This window comes from Boleophthalmus pectinirostris, unplaced genomic scaffold, assembly GCF_026225935.1.
Source record: "Boleophthalmus pectinirostris isolate CB_2022bp ecotype Guang Dong unplaced genomic scaffold, ASM2622593v1 HiC_scaffold_18, whole genome shotgun sequence".
NCBI classification, from domain to species: Eukaryota; Metazoa; Chordata; class Actinopteri; order Gobiiformes; family Gobiidae; genus Boleophthalmus; species Boleophthalmus pectinirostris.
Genome location: NW_026571133.1, coordinates 21,419,728 through 21,440,450, shown reverse-complemented (window position 1 = coordinate 21,440,450; position 20,723 = coordinate 21,419,728). Strand labels below are relative to the sequence as shown.

Here is a 20,723-nt window from a genome sequence, read left to right as displayed (position 1 = left end):
ATTTTAACTTGAAAAATGTAATTCATGATATACAGTTCATCTAAAATTATTATTTATAAACAGATGTGGGTAGTCAGTTATATTTACTCCTACTTGAGTAATATTTAGTTCTCGTGTGAGCAAGTCTATAATTGACAAATCTTGATGATATTGATGACATTAAATGATTTTCTCATGTTTGTGTTATTTAATGTTTTATCCTTATATAAGAAACTTCAATTCATAAACCAGTTGTAGCATTCAAACAGTTACTTTTAGAATTATTTGAGTAGTAATTTCCTCCAAGAAATGACTACTTTATTCTTTTAGTCGTATTATTTTGAAGTAATGCTACTGTTACAGTAACAATTTTTGACTAGACTTAGACAAACTCACCTCTGATTCTAATGTATGTCTATTTAAGAGTTTAAGATGTTATTTTGAGCTTAAAGAACATTGTTCTAACATAAATATAAAGGGCACACCTCTGGTATCTGCTTGCTCTTATTCTGTCCACTGAGGCTGTGTTCTGCTGTTCTCTCATTTGTGGAGCCTTTGTTTCTTATAATTGACAGAAGGCTTCAAAGTGGGCACGCTGAGCTGTGTTGGCAGAAATCAAAGGTTTTAGGTTGTAACAGGCTGTTTTTGTGTTTCATACTTTGTTGTACAATTTAAACACCACAAAATAATGCAAACATTCATATGATGTATAGATTTCAAATTAGATTTTTTGCTTTCATGTGCTGACAGAAAACACAACATAATTTCCAGTCAATAAATGCTAAATAGATGCCAAAAATCAAGTATTTATTTGAATTTCCAAGACTCTTCTTCATGTCAATTTCTCGGGTGCATTCACACTTGTCCTTACTTGGTCCAAAGTTGAGCTCAGTCTCCTGATGTGGACTTTGTCTGGTCCTAGTCTTTATAGTCCTGTCTAGTCCAGGTTCAATTTGAAATTTAGTCCTGGTTAAGTCCTAATTTTAATGGTGAATGTGCAAGTGCAAACATATACAGTATGTGTTACTAACCTGATACAGTCCATTCAGTAGAAGTGGAACAAGATTAACAAAAAATTCTCAATCAACTATCTGGTGACGTAGCAACGTTATTATATGGAAGAAGGAGAAGAAAGAGAAAAACCCAGGAACCTGGGCAGGGAGCCACAAACATTAGCGGAGTATAAATGTATACACACCGCAGCCGCTGAGCCGATCGCCAGGACTACACCAGGACTGGACCAGGACTAGACCAGGACTGAATCAGGACTGAACCCGGACTAAACCAGGATTGAACAAGGACTAGACCAGGACTGGACCAGGACTAAGCCAGGACTGGCCCAGGACTGAACCAGTGTCATTAGTGGAGTAAAAATATATTCACACTGCAGCTGTTGAGCCTATCGCTTCCGCTGATGGTTTTATGTAATAAATACATTAAAGTTACTCTCTCAACCTGGTCTGCCATCTTTCTGGGAAAAGACCGGAAAATGGCAATTGTTTCCAGGGCAACAGATCTCCTGGACATGTCAAGTGTTTTTCTCCTGTTCGTCCACAGCGTTCAAGACATGCATCAGGGGCGTATAAACTCAAATGCAAAGGCATCAAAATAGAGGCATCCAGGGTGTTTTTTTTTGACTGAACGGGCCTTAAGAGTACCCATAAATTACAGGACATGTTTTGCTGTCCAACTATTGGTGCAGTTTACTTTTACTTTGTGTTTAAGACTGCTTCTTGTCCAAACTCTGGAAGTCCTTGCTAAAGTAGGTGCCATAGTATATCCTCTCCTAACCTTCCTATAAGTATAACTCGGAAAGCCTTGCTCTGTATTTGAAATTAAGTTGCAAACTGTTGGAGCAGTTGGCTGGTGGCCATGGTGAATTTCCCCTCTCTCCCTCCTCTATTCTGCAGTAACACCACGATTAATTAAGCAGGAGGTTTGAGAGTTTGCCTCCACTGTTTCTATTATCTTCAATTTCCTCATTCATGAAAGACATTTTATTTTTGCAATATATAAAAACTTCTATGGCCCAAGCAAGAACAAAGACCAAGTCCATATCGGCCATTCAAACCATGTCAGAAATCAGATTCAGTCGTGTGTACCAGAGGATGAATATTTATTAGAGAGGGTCAGACGAAGGGAGGAAGAGACGATGATCAAAGGCAGAGATGGCTTTGTTCTAGGGACTAACAGACAAATGGAAACACAATAGAGTAAGAGAGACTATAGGGCTGCATAGGCCCAAACTAACACTGTAGTGGTAATATTACTGCTTTGCCTTGAATTTCAGAGATGAATATCTTCCTTGCATCACCAAGTAGTGCATATTTATTGCACTAGAACTGGAATTGTTTTAATACAATATGTTCCAACCTGTACCGCTTCTAATGTGTTATTCCTATAATGAAGTGAAGGTATAGAAAGCCATAAAAATGAAACCACAAAAGAACAGATTTTTAGTGCTTCTCAGTTTACCTTTTTCTGAATAAATATCTGAATTCAGTTTCACTTGGGGTCAGTGGGCAGACCAGCAGAGCGTTTTCTATCCCAGTATTTCAGTGGCTTTACAGCAGATTACTAAAAATCTCCGTCTGTCTGTGTGGTCCGTCTCACTCTCCACTCTTCATCACATCTAACTTCCCTCTCTCAGCACTCCTGGATTTTCCTCTGCACTTTTAAAAGCACAGCTACGTATGGCAGATTTCCATTTCAAATACTACCAAGTTGATTTAAGATTATAAAAAATGAAGTGTGCCAAAGTGTGTCAAATTATCAATACCCAAAACTGATATTAAAACCTGCATATACTCATCTGAACAGTTATCAATACTGAAAATCACAGAAAAATAAAAATAAAAAATTGGACCATTCCTGAATAGAAATGAAAAACTAACATAAAATCTAACGGTAATTTTAGAAAGTACTATGACTTTATATTGCCTAAAAAGGATGTTTTTTATTATCATTATCAAAATGTCTACTGGGTACAGAGACTTTCCCTTAGCACTGAAATTGAGTTTAAAAATTGAGTTGTAGCCCTAGTCTGCATTATAAAAGCAAATAAATATTGGCAAAACTTCCAGTTGACTTAGCGGTACGTACATCTAAGAGTGATTAAAATTTTATTGTTGAAAAAGTCCCCCATGTGTAGACTGTATCAGCATGACTCGCGTTATCTCATAAAGTAATTGGATGGAAAGAAGACCTACTTTGCCTGGCAGCAGAAGACATTTTCAAAGCACCAAAAACAAAAAGGAAAGATTTAAAAGTAAAAGGTTTTGGGTTTGAGGGCTGATTTGTTTTAGTGTAATGGTTTAAAATAAATGACTGAGAATTATTCAGCATAAAGTACAAAGATTTTCCTGTAAAACAAAATATTTTCCTTGTTTTAAATGAACCATGATATAAATAACAAATGCACAGCGCAATTTGTAATATACCCAGACTCCAAACTCTCGTTAGATGAAGGTGTTTAGTTTAGGGCTTTATCATTTATTGCAATCAAATCAAAATTGCAATTTCAAATGCCACATTTATAAAATCACAAGGGTTGCAGTTATTTGGCTAATTAAATGTCCTCTGCAACCAACAAAATATGTTCATGGGAAAATAAATCTGCTAACCCTGTATCAGTGAAATGTAATGGATTAGTTAAGCAGTTCATTCAGTAAATCTAGCTGAAGTTGAAATATTTTTCTTTTTTTTAATTATTTATTTTTTTAACAAGGTGCAGCCATTTATTTATTTATTTTTGGCTGAGACAGTACAATTAAATATTGCCACCAACCTGATAACCGATGTTGATGCACATAAGGCTTCCAGCCAGTATACAGTATTTTTCCCTGTAAAAGAAGAGTCTGCACATTGTATAGATTGATGGGCATTTGTGGAAGTTATCACAGTGTTAAATATGGAAGAACGTTTGATGATTCCGCAGGTTTCTCAGTTTAGTTTCCTCCTATCTTATGAATGTGCATGAGTGTGCATCTTATACACTCACATACTTTATCACATACTTTATCATAGGGGAACAAAACTTCTGGCCAGCATATTGTTTTCCTGAATCTAGCTAGTGTTTTTTTTTTGTTTTTTTTTTGTTTTTTTTTTCAGTCCCTCCTGCCTTGCCAGAGGGAATAGAACCAGCGCCTGTTGAGCCAGACAGCAGCTGAGCAGTCTGCCAGCCCCCATAGGGTGGTCAGTCTGAATCTAAGCCCAAACTCAAACCAGACTTTACCAAGAAACTGTTAGTATGCATGTGAGTATGTGTCTGCCTCAGATCTCCTTCTGTTAGCTGCACGGCAAGTTAATTTGATTTTTTGGAAGGAATTTCAATTGCTATTTAGCTCACAATAATCATAATAGTAAAAATGCAGCATGTAACTTTGCTGAGTCCCTTCCTGCTTGTCTCAGTGGACAGGTTATTGTATGGAATCATGTCTGTCTATGACTGATTCCATTAGAGGTATATTTATTGCTAAATTAAACCTTGAAAAACTTGCTTTCTTACAGTGAGTGGGATTGCCTTTACTTTGCCTGACCAACCAGTCCATTCTACTTTCTGTTCTAATCCAGAAGTGTCTGAAATCTGACCATAGAGCACAAAAAACCCTTTGTCCAGTTTGGTGGTGTTTGTTTTTACCCAATGTTAGGGAAAATAAGTGTTAACGAGTCCTAATGAGTCCTAGGCAAGAGAAGTTTATTTACCATCAGTCCTGGACTTGGACACTTAATACTCAACACTGCGCGATAGTATCGGCTGTTTAAGCCTGACTATGCTTCCACACCAGGAGGTTTAAATAGGAACCAAGGACAGCTTGGAGACAAGCTGGCCAAGATAAAATCAGAAGAGCATAGCATACCGCTTCTGAAATGAGTTGACCAAGGAAACTGATAATGTTAAAGAAGGACAAATTCTGCAATAGTTGGATGATGCCAGAGCTAACCACAGAGAAATGTCAGCAATGAACTGGAGGTGTCCTTGCTAAGACTATGCAGGGGATGCAAAATTCCACAACACATGACCAGAGCATGTGCCTCTCCTCTCTTACTGTAATCCTCATGTCTATCACATCCTCTGGAATTGGTGAGACAGGATACAATTCCAGGCCCACTTGCTTTTGTTTTGTCAAAGCCTGTGGTTCTGGCTATCCAGGTAAGCCCCTACACAGATCTGACCTGTAACTTGGACTGCTGATGTCACTTGCTTATCTTCAAGGAGCATGCAAACCAATAACAGACTACAAGCAGGCAAACAGACCCAGAATAGTTACATAGTTTTATTTGTCTCTTCATTATGATAAAATACATTAACTTCTGTATTAAATGAGCATGTGACCATCCTTTAACTGGAAGTATTTTGGTTTGAGTGCCACTATAGTTCAAACTATTGATGTTTATTTGGGCAATACGCTTCACCCACTTTGCCAGTGTGAATGTGGTTTATGAATCAATGATTTTTGGAGGTTGAAGAGGCAGTTGTCAAAGATTAGCAGCCATGTTTCTTCGAGTCAGGCCCATGGCAGCTGTGGATACAAAAACACCTGTCACCATTGAGTGAACGAGCAATACATTTTACAGCGCTTTGGGCATCTTGTGTTAAATGTGTGCTAAATAAATAAAGGCATTTTGTACTTGCCATCAGGTGACTTTGACAAGGGCCAAATTGTAATAGCTGGACTGGCTCAGGGCCGCTCCAATCTTAAGGGGTGTTCCCTGACTGCAGTGATCAGCTTCAGAATCTAAAGTGGTCCACGAACGAAACAAGGGTAAACAAGTTGAGGTCTGAATGGATGGAAAGGCAGGGCTATAATTCTAAATAACATTTAAGTTGAAAACAATACTATACTGGAGCAAAGCCAGCAGTGCCTATAAAATGAATGGCACATACACTTCTCTGAGTCACTTATAAAAACGTGCTGTGTGTGCACTTCCAGGGGACAGGAGCTTTAATGAAGGTTTCAAGTGAATTTAAAGGATTTCTATTCTTTTTAATATCACTCGGCTTAGAGTCTGCAGCTCAAATTTACAGGGAAAACTCTCCCTCTAAAACAAACCTGGCAGAGACACGGTTTTATTCCCAAAGCTTGTTCTGTGTAATTCACACTGGGTTGCCAGGAAACAGGTCTGGTCCAAACTCATTACTCTTGCAGCCATTATCAGCACAGTCAGGTCTACTTGCGCTATATGTGCCCCACCTATCCCAACTTCACTGGTGCTTTGTTAACCGAAGGATCAACCCGGGACACGGCAGCATCCAATCACAGGCTATCAGTCTGTGTTAGTTAGACTAGAGGTGTTCCAATGCTCAGGGTCAGTGGGAAGTTATTGGTTAAAACTTGATGGAGCACATAGGGCATTGGGGGTTGGATGGTAAAAAAAAAATCTGTTACTGGAAATTGGTTATTTTGTTATGCTTTGAAATTGTAGGACAGTATTTCTCAACCTGTGGTATGAGTTTCTCTCAATTTAATTCACATTGTTGTCCTTCTTTGAGTTTGTTCTCGTTAAGAGGTGCTGTAGTCTAGGTGAAGTCCAATTTTAGACCTAGTTTAGTCCTAGATTAAACCTGGAATAGTTTTGTTAGACCTGGTTTCGATCTGGTGGTACTGGGAAGGAAGGCTCACTTTATGTATCCACCTTATTCTTCCCAGCCCACTTTTACTTTACCGACTGCTACTGACCAGCACTTCTGTTCATGTTGGTCCTTCTGGTGAAGTGGGAATACTATTCATTTCAGTGAAGAACTAGAGAAAAGTCTTGCTGGTAAAATATGATGTTAAGTAAGATGATTTGTGTAAAATATTCAATGTTTATGTACACCAACAAGTCAACAATGCAATCATTCTCTGGGTGGCTTGTAAACGGCTTTGTAGTCTGTATAGAACTAATTTGCTGTCGAGAATGGCAGCTCTATGCAAAACAGCACACCCGCGAGGAGGGGTATATTTAATGGCTGCGCCCATGGCAACATTGAACTCTGTAACACTACTTTTGATAGCTATTTATATTATATAGTATGGTTCCTTATAATAATCACAATACAAATAAACATATCTAAAATCTGAAAATACAAAAGCTGCATTTGCTATAGAAGCTATAAGTTGCATAGTGCATCATTAAATAAAAAAAAAAGAGAGAGATAGATTCTATTGCTGTCTATTGCATGTTTTATTCATTGTTTCTTTTTACCTTAGACCCACCTACTCATGTCATGAGAATAATAACACAACTGTCAAAAGAGTATCACTTTTAGCGTTGCAGTCCCAATTACTTTTGGCACTTTTTTTGTTGCTGTGGTAAAAGTTTGATATCTTGTTCTGCCCGCAGTGGTTTGGAGACCTGGTGACCCCAGTGTGGTGGGAGGATGTGTGGCTCAAAGAAGGCTTCGCGCATTTCTTCGAGTATGTTGGCACCGATTTTCTCTTCCCAAAATGGAACATGGTGAGTCAAAGTTTACCACTCTGGTTTTTACCCTTCAATTTAAATTAAACATGTTTTTGAATCTTTTGCTTCGGGGATATTTTCATTTTCACCCCAGTAAAGGTCTTAATACTCACATTGAAACACACTGGATGAAAGTACACTTTAAAGGTCAGATATTTTGCACATCTTGAACTAGGACTGCAAGATTGACATTGGCAGTAAACTGTTTTGAACTTGAACTTTGAAGACATAGGCTATTGTAATCAAATATACATTGCAGTTTGAGTGATCATAATTATGGTATGAAAATACCTACCTGTGACGTAATCTACAGATATTTTCTGAAATGTGCATGATTGGAGGTTCATCAGTCTTACATATAGACTGTGTAAATAAATGGACATAGCTAACACACTAGCCACCACATCCCAAATAGGAAGTTTGCACGCAGGCTCTTCCGGCTCCTACTGACCCTGACTCCCATTGGCTTACATGGGAGTATTGTGGCCCCTCTCTCTGAACTGCTGCTGTGAACCTTGTCATTTTGGTCTTAAAATGTTCGTATTAATCCATCTACATGATCCTGGTGTTTTTTTCTCGCTACTTTGTCTGTTAAAAAATAGAGCTCCTGTAAGTGTGGGCATCGCGAGCTTCGTTTGAGTGGAGCTGAACATTATGGGTAAAATTACACTCAATTAGTTCGCTTATTTATACAGTCTATGGTCTTAAAGCAATGACAAACAAACACATACATGTATGTCAAAAATAAATACCAAATGTGACTGATGGTGGGCTCAAAATCCCATCTAAAAAGTTGTCACTGCAGTCGGTGATTTTGGGACATGTCCAGTAGCTGTCTTCTGCATCAACAAAACACTATTCAGCTCTTTTTGTCTGACGTGACATTGTGACAGTTTTGAATGGAGTTCTATTTTTGCAGCACAATTTAGTGAAAAATTGTTGGAAAGCAGCAATTAACACCATATTAAAACATCTGTCTGTGGCTAACAGGACATTTGTTTTAGGAATAAATATTTGTCAATTGCACTATTAAAAAGAGGTTTGTTCTTGGTTTAAATTAGTTTTTGTTTGTTTGTTTGTTTGTTTGTTTTACCAATTTACCAGTGCATTACAGTGTACTTTTGTCCATGAATAAAATTAGTGATCTTTATCTATTCTGAACCAACAAATGGTGTGTGTGTGTGCATTTTTTCTGTAATGTGCATTTTTTTATTAGGCAACATATAGTGTAGGCCCCACAAGATGATTTGTACCCAGGGCCCAGAATTTGGTGGTACACCCCTGCTACCACATGAATCAGATAAAAATTAAGATCAAAATATGTACAGAAAACACCACTGTTGAATATATGGATTTTTTTTTTTTTTTAACCCTAATCTTTTATCAACGCACACAGATAGCTTCACTTCCATTCACACTCCTTCACTGACCACTCCTGTCAATCAAGTCACCAGTGTAACTGTGGCAACCGTAAACAAAAACACACAAAATATACTGTATATAGGACAACACACTATCTACTATGTTTCTATTTTATTTCTAAAGCAGCCTTCTCTGTCCAAAAAGTTATAGTTACAAAGGAGGAGACAGATGTCCTGACTCATGACCCTGGACTCTCACATTGATTGGTTTGTTCCCTCTTCTTTGCCAGCACGGTGTCCTTGCTTTTCCAAATGCCCAAGCAACAACATATATATTTTTCAACATCAATTTGAAAACAATCATTTTTTATACTATCACAAACACCATGTCTGAATATACCTTTCCTCTCTCATGCCACACTTAAATAAGACATGATTTACTTCCTGCTCTAACCCGAGCACTTATCTTGACCATACATGCTGCGCGTCTGTGAGCTATGGCATATTTAAATCCCTGTTACCATTGTTCTGCTTGGCTGGGTACGTTAATAGAAACAAAGTGATTCTCCAATAACAAGCACAACAATGATAAAGCAGCCCATTCCTGATGACGCTATTAATTTATAATAAAGGTTTTTATTTAAAATGCAGTTTCTGGCAGCATAGTCTCTTTTCGGCGTGGAATGCACTAAGGTCTATGCCTGTTATATCAATACAAGAGAGACTGCAGTGAACTACGCAGCAGGTTTTCATTCCGCTGTTTATTAAATATATATGATTAAGGCTTTTTAAAGCATACAGGTTCAAACCGTTTCTTTATAGAGCACAAGGAATATTTCAAGTGTAGTGGCCAAACTGAACCTCTGCCACTGAAATGTGTCCAAAATCTGGCTATTGGTGACGCATGTAGAATGGCTATTTTGTCCAATTATCATTCTTCACATAAGTCCATAAGACACCTTGGATGTAGATAAATGGTTGCTATATTTCCAGGATTAAAGAAGAGAAATAAACAAACAAAACTCCATTTGAGTTTAGCTGTCAAAAACCATTAGCCCATACTGGGTCACACACTTGTCAGAAGATGTACCTTTATACCTGGCCTGATCCACACAGGCACAATACAAGAGCACCACGATAGGCCGAACAAGGAAATACAATTTGTCTTAAACATCAAGATTGAATAATTTATTGTCACTGTCATATTTAATATTAGAGTCATGAGAGCATTAACCAATCAACATAGATAGTGCAAATGTTAGTGCATTTCATACAATGAAGCTTTCATAGCCTGTAGTTGATTTAGTTGTATTTGACAAAAACGTGTCTTGCCCCATTACAAATATATTGTATAAGCAGCTTTTGAGGTCACAATATGTCCCCTGTGTAATATATGCATCTAATTATAGTGTTGTGTTGTCCAAGAATAAGCAAGGGTGGACTTAGCACAGTTGTTGTTAGCATTTCTGTTACAGCAAAACTCTGCGTTGATCTCTGAAAGATGTGAAATGCGCTTATAAAGTCATCGCAGTGAATGATTAGAATTAGAAACTTCAGCTCCTGAACTATGCTCAGCTTATTTTTCCTCATTGCTCATTGCCACATGCTCAAGTCCCAGGACTGCATCAACACTCAGTATCAGCCCAGTAGAAGTAACCAAGGTGGAGCTGTATGTCTGCAGCAGAAATGCACAGTCCAGGTCACATTTAAGGCAGGTGTTTGGGGGAATGGAGCATGAAGGGGGGCTTAGGTGGGCTTCCTGTGAGGAAAGACTGTAGTCCTGGCTAGGAACGATTGGTTCCTCCAGTGGTCTCTGATGCTCACAGTTGAGATCTGCTCATTTTTTGTTTTTATTATTGAAACATACATACATGCAGGGATCAATTTTTTAAAAAGGTCAATATGAGGTTTCACACTGGTGGCCCCCATACATATAATTATAAAAGTAACGTCACTCCAGAAATTGTAATAAATAAATTCAATCAAACAAAGTCTGCTTTGGGGTAACATCTGAGTAAAACTCTGTTCCGTTTAGTCTAGTGCTTTGTAATAGTTACTTTATGAAAAGAGTTTAAACCAGATTCAGTGGATGCTGGTCTTTAATCACAATACAGAAACTAATTAAAAGAGATGTAATACCTGAAGTCACTTGTGTGTCACTTGTAAAGGTTGAAGTGAAAATGATGGCTGTGATGGCACTGGGCTTGTACCAGCTGCCGTCCTTCAGTCTGTGTGTTGGTCCATTTGTGTGTTTGTGTGTGTGTGTATGTGTGTGTGTGTGTGTGTGTGTGTGTGTGTGTGCATGTGTATGTGCATGCTTGTCTGTGTTTGTTGGCCTATTAGCTGTCCGTCCACATGTGGGTCCATCTGGTTCACAGCTGCCATATGTGTCTGTGTGAACTTCAGGTGAATTAAAGGGTCGGCTAATTAAAGGGGATGTCTCATTTAGCTCTGCTCCTCACCAATGCGCCGTACTCCTATCCACAGTGCCACTTAGCTCGTTTACTAATGACATCATTTATCGTGGTCTCCAGACTCAGTACGTCTTCATGTTACTCCGCAATGAAACCACAAGTTAGACAGCACATTTGTAGAGAGGTTATTCCAGTTAACACTCTGTTAACTTTTTGATCTTCACTGGAAATGTCAGTACATTCAACCACATTTTGATGTGGATAGGACCATATATATATTATGTTCTCAGGGATCTTACTTATTTTTTCACCTATTTTTATTTCAATTTGATGACTATGAAAGAGAAGAAGTGTCTCAAAAATGCATTGTTAAGACCCTAAGCCATTAAAACTACTCTAATCTCTAAAATCCATTGTGCCTTCATTTAGCCTGATCCCTGCAGATAGTGTAAATTTCAAAGGAACTCACCATTAATGCTCTTCATTAATGGCTGGAACTTAATAGGCTGACAACATATTGCTTAACAAGATGGAGCATCATTAAAAGGAAATCTCCTTGGTAAACACTGTAATCCATGAATTAGACTGCATCGCACATCGTCAGAGCTCTCATATCCCCTGGTAATTCAGACAGAGTTTGATGAATCTCAGCATGTTTGCAGATAACTGGTAAAAAGGAGGGATGGAAAATACAGTACAGTGGAACAAGTCCAAATGAAAATGCTCACTGAAACAAAAATTACTCTTGTAAGAATAGAGTTCCTAATCCATTTTTCATCAAACCAGCTGCTCAACCAAAAAAGGACCTATTGATAACTATAACAATAATTTATCATTGAACAATGAAAATAGAAGAAAAATTACAATAGTGAAATTCATGTATTTATGTTTTTAGGAAAAGCAGCGTTTCTTGACAGATGTCCTCCACGAAGTGATGCTACTGGATGGCTTAAGTTCCTCTCATCCCATCTCGCAGGAAGTCCAGCAGGCCACAGACATCGACAGAGTTTTTGATTGGATTGCCTACAAAAAAGTAAAAAAAAAAAAAAAATGTTTCTTTTTACAATGAATGTTAAAGGCCTAACACAGTTTGACAATTTGAATAATTTGTCAATTATGATTTTATTCTAAGTTGTAGTCTAAACTTGGACTGTGCTTGCAGGGGGCTGCCTTAATCCGGATGCTGGCCAATGTGATGGGTCAGCCGCTGTTCCAGAAAGGACTCAATGTAAGTAGTGCAGTGTGAGTTGTTTAGTGTGACAGGTTCACTTATCTGGACATGGCCAGACCCGTGGAGTTTCTACTCAAATCATTTTCCTCCAGAAAGACGGTTTGCCCAGGTTTTATGCAGAGCTTATAGTGGGGCTTTGGCTGTGGGAGCAGGTTTATGCCTGACACTACAGCTATTTAAACATGCTGCTGCTGTAGTCCATCACTGTAGTGTGTTAATATTCGTACTGATGTAGATGTGCACTTAATATTGATTTTTATAATCATGTAAATGTATTGATGAGCATTTCCCACGGCCAGCCGCCCACACATTACATGCCCTGATTCTTATGCAGAGACTGTCACTGACCTGAAACTCACTGAGACTCTATTTAAAACACTGCTGAACCAGCAGCACTCTCCCACAATGCACCTCTTCTGTGAGCAGTAAGCACAGAGCATTTACAACAGTGAATAATATGATTAAATCATAAGGGCATTTTGGAAAACTCTGTTATGGTGTGCCTATAGCCTTGACATTAGTTCAATATTTACCCCGAGGAATAAAAAAAAAGTTGGTTTTATGTGTAGAACAGTTGCAAAAGAAGATATTCTGTTTTACATCCAGCCTGCAGTGTTTATCAGTCAAAACAAAAGGGTATTCAGGTAAAAGTCACAACATAATAGGGCTTCACAAAGTCTCCATTCATTTTAGAAAAATAACTGTGTAATATTTTGTTTTTATTGTGTTGTGTTGACTTCACTTGAAATTCTTTAATCTTAGAGAAAACTGTGCGTTAAAATGAACTAGATTCTGCATCTGCCTGGAGGAACCCAGTTTTACAAACTAGAGAGGTGGAAGTTCAATCACAAAACTGGAAAACAACAATTATTTTCAATAGAAGTCTCTCCTTGCCAATAATTTGTGTATGTACGAAGGATTTAATACATACGTTTACACCATGGTGACTGGTAATAACATTTTGCTCTTAATTAACCAATGACCTTCTATTTTCCAAAGAAGGAACAAAATGAAAATAAGTTTACTTTTTGAGCAGTTTTATTGAAGGTGAGAGGGGGCACAGTCAAGTTGTGAAGAGCCATTTTGCATTGACTTTCTAAAGGAACTGAGCACCAAGAAAAATGTATGACTTTTTTAGGCTTATTGTAGACCCTATTTATTTACCAATTTAATTTTTGTTGTAGTAACCAATTTGTAACTTTCCCCCTTTACCTTTAACCCTAACCCTTTAGTGTTACTTTTGTACTTTCCTCTTATATTTCATGTTATTTTATTATTTTTAAGGTCCTTTAACACATCCCAATTCCCTTCAGAGGAAATGAGTTTGGCCACAGAAAACAGATGAGGTTGTACTTGTTGGACAAATGACTAGTTGCCACTCTATGACAGATTGCCTATTTTATAAGACAAACACGCTGCTATTCCACGATTCTTTTTTTTTTTTTTAAATCAGCTTTTGCAGGATTTTTAGTTTTCAGCCTAAGAAATGGTGCTGCGCATCAAGAAAACAGCTGGGGGTTTTCATACATTTCTGAAGCATCTGTCAGTTCATACCTATCCTCTGCTCAGTTTCAAACGCACACATTTTACACAGGAACAGCCAAAGGAAGCTGAACAGCAGCAGGGTTTTAAACTAAGGCAACCCTTTTATAGCTTAAAACTGACAGAAAATAATTGCACATCTCGAGACCTTTGTGCTTTTCAACATGCCTTTTGTGAGTCAGACTTTATTCACTCGACTGGTCTTACAATTTCAGCCTTTTCCTTTTGACATCACAAAAAATCAAAGTAGTTTTACTTAGCTTTGCAATCACCTACCTGAATTATACAATTTTGGCTGAAATGCATTGTTGGAACGCCACTAATACATGTATCTAGAATACATATTCAGGATACTAATTCTGGTATTGTTACTTTTTCATTTGGTGCTAGTTACATTCCTAAAATTAAAGGAATACATTGTGGTCCTTGATCACACAATTTGGGCTTCAAACTGCACAGTTTTTGCAAGAAAAAGGAGAACACCTCTTGTGTGGTGCATGCATGTGTGATTTTCCCTTCTTCAATTTGTGATAAATAAATGCATAAAAACATTTTACGTATTCAGAATACAACACTCTGACTGAACCATCTATGTTACAAAATACATTTTAATGTAGCTATTTAGTGTTCTGTAATTATTATGACATACATTGTCAGCATAGTCTTCCCAACGCTGCTGATATGTAGCTGTTTTAACACACTGTACAGACTACGTTTGCTGTGTAGATGCATTTAAAGTTGACATACTTTTCTCTCCTTCTGTCTGTCTTTAGGATTACCTCCTCAGTCATATGTACAGCAACGCAGCCCGGGACGACCTGTGGAACAAACTGTCCAAGGTAACACAGTATACCTCTCCTCATTACCTCTCAGTGAAAACACTACAGCTGTCCTTTATAGTGTATAGTAGTGACAGTGCCTTGCTCATTAGCGAGGACTCAAACCTGTGACCTGCCCACGCTCTGCCTTGACACAAAAACCTCAGATGCCCGCAGATGTTAATGACAATACAAGTGTTTCTAATGAGGGACACGTAATGAGTAGGAGATTAAAAAGACCCATGTTCCTGACTGACATGTTGAGATGAGAGTCGCGATGTTGTTTGTCACACATACAAAAGCACTCCACTAATTACAGTCATCTCTGTTGCCATGCCGATTACACAAGGGATGAACTTCTACCATAATGAGACCCACCTCGCTGATTATCTGACAGCCAATCACAGCTCTACTCACCTGCAGTCTGTCAACTCTTCTTCAGTTTGTCCCAGCTACCACACAAAAGGGTTAAACATGTCAGTCATTTAAATGAACTGTATGCCATGCTGTGTTTTGTAATCAGGCGATGAGATCCGAGGGGCGGGACATCGACATTGGAGAGATGATGGACAGGTGGACTCTACAAATGGGATATCCAGTCGTAACCATCAGCAAGAACCAATCAGAGCAGCTTCCGACGCATTACATCATAGTGAGCCAGGAGCACTTTCTGTATGGACAGGATCCCAAGACTAACAATAGGTTAGAGTCCCTAATTTTTCTTCGCACATTATATTGTCTTTGAATACACTGGTGATCATCTACATAAAGTTTAAGGGGATTAAGAAAAATTCACTTGAGCTACTTAATGAACTGTGCACAGAACCACTGTTTAGTCCTTCCATGTGCCAACAGAGGAGAACAGTGTGAGTATGATGGCAGTCTTTTACATGCTCATAGGGAGTTGAGAAAAGTGCAGCCTTGTTATCTATAAAGTGTTCTTTATGACTTTAAACTTTATGATACCTTGGAGGTGTCTAGAATGTTTGTAATGACTGACTCATTAGCTACCATCACATTTTTATCAACATTTTTCAGGAGATAAGATCTGTAAGATAAGATAGAAATTATTTGATCTCACAGTGAAATTTTTGATCCTAATGTTTAGGTTTTTTTTGTTGTTGTTTTTTTCACCTATTTTACTTTTACACACAGACTTCAGCCTTTATAAGAAGGCCATACGGACAAGAATAAGAATAATAATAATGCATCAGTTTTATATAGCGCTTTTTTGGACACTCAAAGACGCTTTACAGAGCATTATTCATTCACTCCATACCCGGTGATGGTAAGCTACTACTGTAGACACAGCTGCCCTGGGGCAGATTGACAGAAGCGAGGCTGCCAATCTGCGCCATCGGCCTCTCTGACCACCACCATCACTCACACACACACCACTTTCATACTAGGCAATGAGGGTGAAGTGCCTTGCCTAAGGACACAACAACAGCATGTATGTACATCAATTTGTTATTTTGCCAAAATGTACTACATGTAGACGATGTACAGACAGCATGAAGCATTTTCCTGTAGTGATGTGAAGGTGAGACTTTTATAGCAATCTTTACATCGTTCAACCGAAGGAGTGTTGGAACAAGAGACTTTCTGAACTGTTTTGAGGGCTATAAAAATAACAGTACAGCAAGTGGGAATTACTTTTATGGCACACAGTGATAAAACTAAGGGACCATAGTTTGGACCATAACTAGGGATGGAACAAGAGCTTGTGCCACAAGACCTCACAAGATAAAAATTACCTCAAGATTGTGCACACATGAGAAAAATAATCTTGTAAAATTTTATATTCTGAAGCCAACTTTTGTAACTAAATCACACGATTTACATATTAGAAATGATGATTACAAATGATAAAAAATTTGTCTCGTTCTCATGGGCTCAATCTTGTGTCTCGTCTTGTGTAAATTGTCTCTCATCCCACCCTTAACCATAAATACATAGATTCAGTGTTTCCTGTGGTTAAACTATGTGGCCAGCCCCAACCCTTGCATCTGTATTTTTTTACTCTATTCTCCACAGCTGCCCATGCCTCCTCCTGGTTTCACCCCTTTACACCTCACTAAGCACCGAGTTTGTTCTTACTGATCACGCTGCAGTCTCTTCTGAAAAAAAGACCTTTTCTGCACATTTCTTACCACCTTACATCATTTATATTTCATTTATATTTGATTCTGGAGATGTTTTATTCACATCTTTCACAACCTCTGGAGTTTATTCTCTTGCTGTTTCATCGACCCTCTCTTTTGGCATCAATAGTTCATTACATGCCTTCCTCTTTTTCAAATTATAATTTTTGTAATTGCTGAATTCTTGTTTATATTTTGTACAAACTCTTCCTCTCTATCTCTCTTTCTTGCCCCCTGAGTTCATGGTTACTTTTTTCCATTCTCATCTGAAGTATTTTCCCTTGCACTTCAGCTCCTGGTATTGGTGATCTGATGAACTGAACTTATTGTTATCACTGCGCTCTATTCTTTGTGTTGAATCTCTAGAGGAGGCACTCAGACACACACTCAGGGGTGCTCATAAAAACAAAATGTGCGACTGTGATTTTTAGCTCAACTTTCATCACTGCATTTGTGGTTGTAGTGAGTGAAATCTGAGGGGACTTGTGGACCCTGTAATGCTGTATTCAAGAGCACAGTATCCCTGCAGTGCTACATGCTGTTTACTAGATTTAGACTTTCTCTTATCTGCTGGACACATGTTGGGACTCTAGTCAGGCAATCAAGGTTCTGTGGATACTGGTGTTGGAAAAGAATAGCATTGACAGGTTGAACAAGGTGATATAGGCTCTATGTCAGATCAACCATCACTTAAGCTTAAAGGTCCCATGTTATGCAAAAATAAATTATTGTTAGAATGTTGTTACCTCCTTAATAACATGCTCGGATTTGGGTTTTGTTTCTTTCACACATGTTTGAGTAATCCTTTATCATCAATGCCACCTTGTGATTTTCTGTAGTGATAGTTTTCAAGTTAACAGCTACCTTTTAACTATTGTTCAGTAAAGATGAGCAGCTCTGAGGCTGAAATTATTCAGTTGATTCTAGTGAAGATGTATGGAGGTTAAAACACAGTGGAGTACTTCCTGCATCACCACATGACATCACAAGGTGGAAAAGGTGGAGTTTTTCTCTTCTGTTTGAGAGTAGAACACAAGATAAATAAGCAGGATTTGTGTGTTAAACATGCATAAATGAAACAAAACACAACTCCAGGTGTGTTTTGGGTGAGGAAACAATATTATAACATAAAAATATAGTGTAATCTGGGCCTTTAAGTTTTAGATCATCAAATGAGCCATTATATAATGTTAACAGATCAGCAGAGTGGTTACATTATTCGATTACACACTGACACTCATTGACATTCATTCATTGCCTCTTTCAGGAAAGTCAAGATCCTTAGGTGTAAGAGAAGCCTATAGACCTGGAGTGTTTTTCTTTTGTTGGTGGTAGCATTCTAAGCATTCATAGCTGATCACGCCAAATACAAGTACAGTTCTGGAGGTATTGGGTTTAAAGTGCATTGCTCAAAGGCACAATGGCAAATATGCTGCTAACATGCATAGAATCACTAATGTTCCAGCTAGTCAGGGTTGTGCAGTGCCACATCCTCTGTTTTGTAGATTATAGTATTGCCAACCTGTTGAGGTACTGTATGTTATGTCAATATGTTTTTCTAAGCTGTGTAATAATGTAGTTATTATTTTCTATAGTTTGGTCATTGGTTATTATTAACTACTGATAAGTAGACTAGAACATCTGTAACGTATCTGGTATAGTTTTCTTTTCTTTTCTTGTCTATAGAACTGCATAGGTGATATCTGAACTTACAGTTTAGGAAAAAGAAAAAAGAAATATTGCTCTTTGAGTGTTAAGGTGACATTACAGAGACCACTGTTTTTCTATTTTATTTCTTATCACGCTGCCTCTCCCCCCTCACCCCCCCTCCCATCAAACAGGCGTGACACTAAAGGAAATAAAAGCTCTTTAAAGAACTGAGCTGACAAGAACACAGACAAGGACAAACCCGAGGACGTCGAGGTCGGGGTAATGACACTGAGAAGAAATCAAACTGGATTTGTGTCACAGTCCGCTTCTGTGACTGAAGCTACAGCAGCAGATAAACACTGAGATATAACAAGCTTCTACTGAAGGAGACATTCATTATTATGAGTTCAGGAAAATAGTATTATTTATATCTTTAATTCTGAAGTAAAGTTAGTTAGTTAATGTCAAAGATAAATAATTAAAAAGCTGCATAAAATGAGCAGAAGCGTCTTTAAGCAAATGAGAGAGGAAGTGATGATTTATTAGTATGCCTTAATTAAAAGAAGGCTTTTTTTTCTGTAGGTGACGCAAGAAGGTTTAACTAAAAGATTTGTGTAACAGTGCAATGAACTAAGCAGGCAACAATACATTTTCAAAAAAGAATTGTTTTGGTAATAGACAACAACTGTAATGGTCAGAGACAGCTATTGTCCATCAGCCTGCCCTATGGCAGCCATGACTCAGGAACTAAAACACATCTGATCTTTGGGCGTCTAGAAATATGCTTTTAAATGTTTTTTTTTTTCTGCATTTTTTCACCAAATGTCTTCTCCATTTCAAACATTTCAATGATGATTGTGTTGACCTTTTCTGTCACTCACACATGAATATCAGAATAATTTCAGTTGCCAGGCAGCCCCATCGATCTCCCGTTGCCCCCAGTGACAGATAGCGGTGTTGAATTATTAAATGTTACTTTGTTTGGATGGTTGTATCACCTGACCCAAGCTTATTTTCCACTCATTCCCCAATTCACAAATGGATAAATTGATCACAGTCTTAAACACTTACTCCAAGTTTGTTATCTGTAATTAAAACCTCTTTTAATTAAAATACTAATGAGAAATAAAGCCAACATGGTGCTTTTAGAGGAAGCAATTATAGAATGTGTATTCCAATGACAATCTCCATCGTTCATGTTGGACTGTGTGTTACAGTTATTTCTTCCACTGCTTCATGCATTGTAGCAACTTTAAAAAATAGTGAAAGATATTAATTCCACTGTACACTAACTAATTACAGGCATCAATCTAATGGTAAGATTGAAACTGTTAAAGTTTTTTTTTTTTTTGTTTGTTTTAGGTCCAGGGTAAAATGAGAATGAGAAATACTTCATTGCTACTATGAAGTTACTTTGTAAACATAATTAGTTATTACAGTTTAAGCAAATAAACAATGTACTGTGTAGTAAAAGTGGGTCATGGGTCTCTGTGGCTCCAAACAATACACATCAAAGGGCTTTGTGTTAGAGTTAACTTTTTAAAGTAGTTTGTTACTTGTTCCAATGAAACATATTGTTCAAGTGAAGAAATAGATTTACCCTAAAATAGCCAAAAATAATCCTTAACTGTCAGAAAATGTGTAAACTCTGCAGTTCACCTTGAGACACAGAATACAAAATGGTGAGGATTAAAACTAAGCATAGAATCACTTTCAACCTTGCACAGGTTGGGTTCACTGGGGATGATCCTGAATATCAAGTCAATAAAATGTACTGTATTGTTTAAAACATCTCCCGAGGCTCAGATATAAATAGAAAAATACTGACAAAATAAAGGAATACTTTTTTTTTTTTTTTTTTTTTTTTTTTTTTTTTGTTAAACTAAACAATTTATGCTTTATGGGACTTGGAACTATTTAAAAAGCACCAGCAAAGCTTAACAAAAGTAGGCCTATTTTTGTAACTGTTATCTTGAAAAGTTACTATACCTACTACACAGAGCCATGGTTGTACTTCCATTTGGCCCCATCACTCTCTTTTTGTCTGTTCATACCAGAGCTCCCTGGTATGAACAGGAGATTAGAGATTAAACATCTCTGGAGATCATCTTTCTCTAGCGCTGATGTATTTGCTCTAAAAG

At 37.7% G+C, this 20,723-nt stretch overlaps 1 protein-coding gene across 1 annotated transcript in view; it reads left to right on the top strand.

Annotated features, from left to right (window-relative positions):
- The window catches only part of LOC110161508 (thyrotropin-releasing hormone-degrading ectoenzyme), a 116,413-nt gene that overhangs the window by 70,088 nt on the left and 25,602 nt on the right, over positions 1-20,723 (top strand). Inside the window, exons 6-10 of the mRNA XM_020926255.1 lie at positions 7,306-7,419; positions 12,093-12,230; positions 12,360-12,425; positions 14,744-14,809; positions 15,312-15,490. Of these exons, the coding sequence (XP_020781914.1) occupies positions 7,306-7,419; positions 12,093-12,230; positions 12,360-12,425; positions 14,744-14,809; positions 15,312-15,490 (563 nt within the window). The remainder of the gene's footprint in view (positions 1-7,305; positions 7,420-12,092; positions 12,231-12,359; positions 12,426-14,743; positions 14,810-15,311; positions 15,491-20,723) is intronic.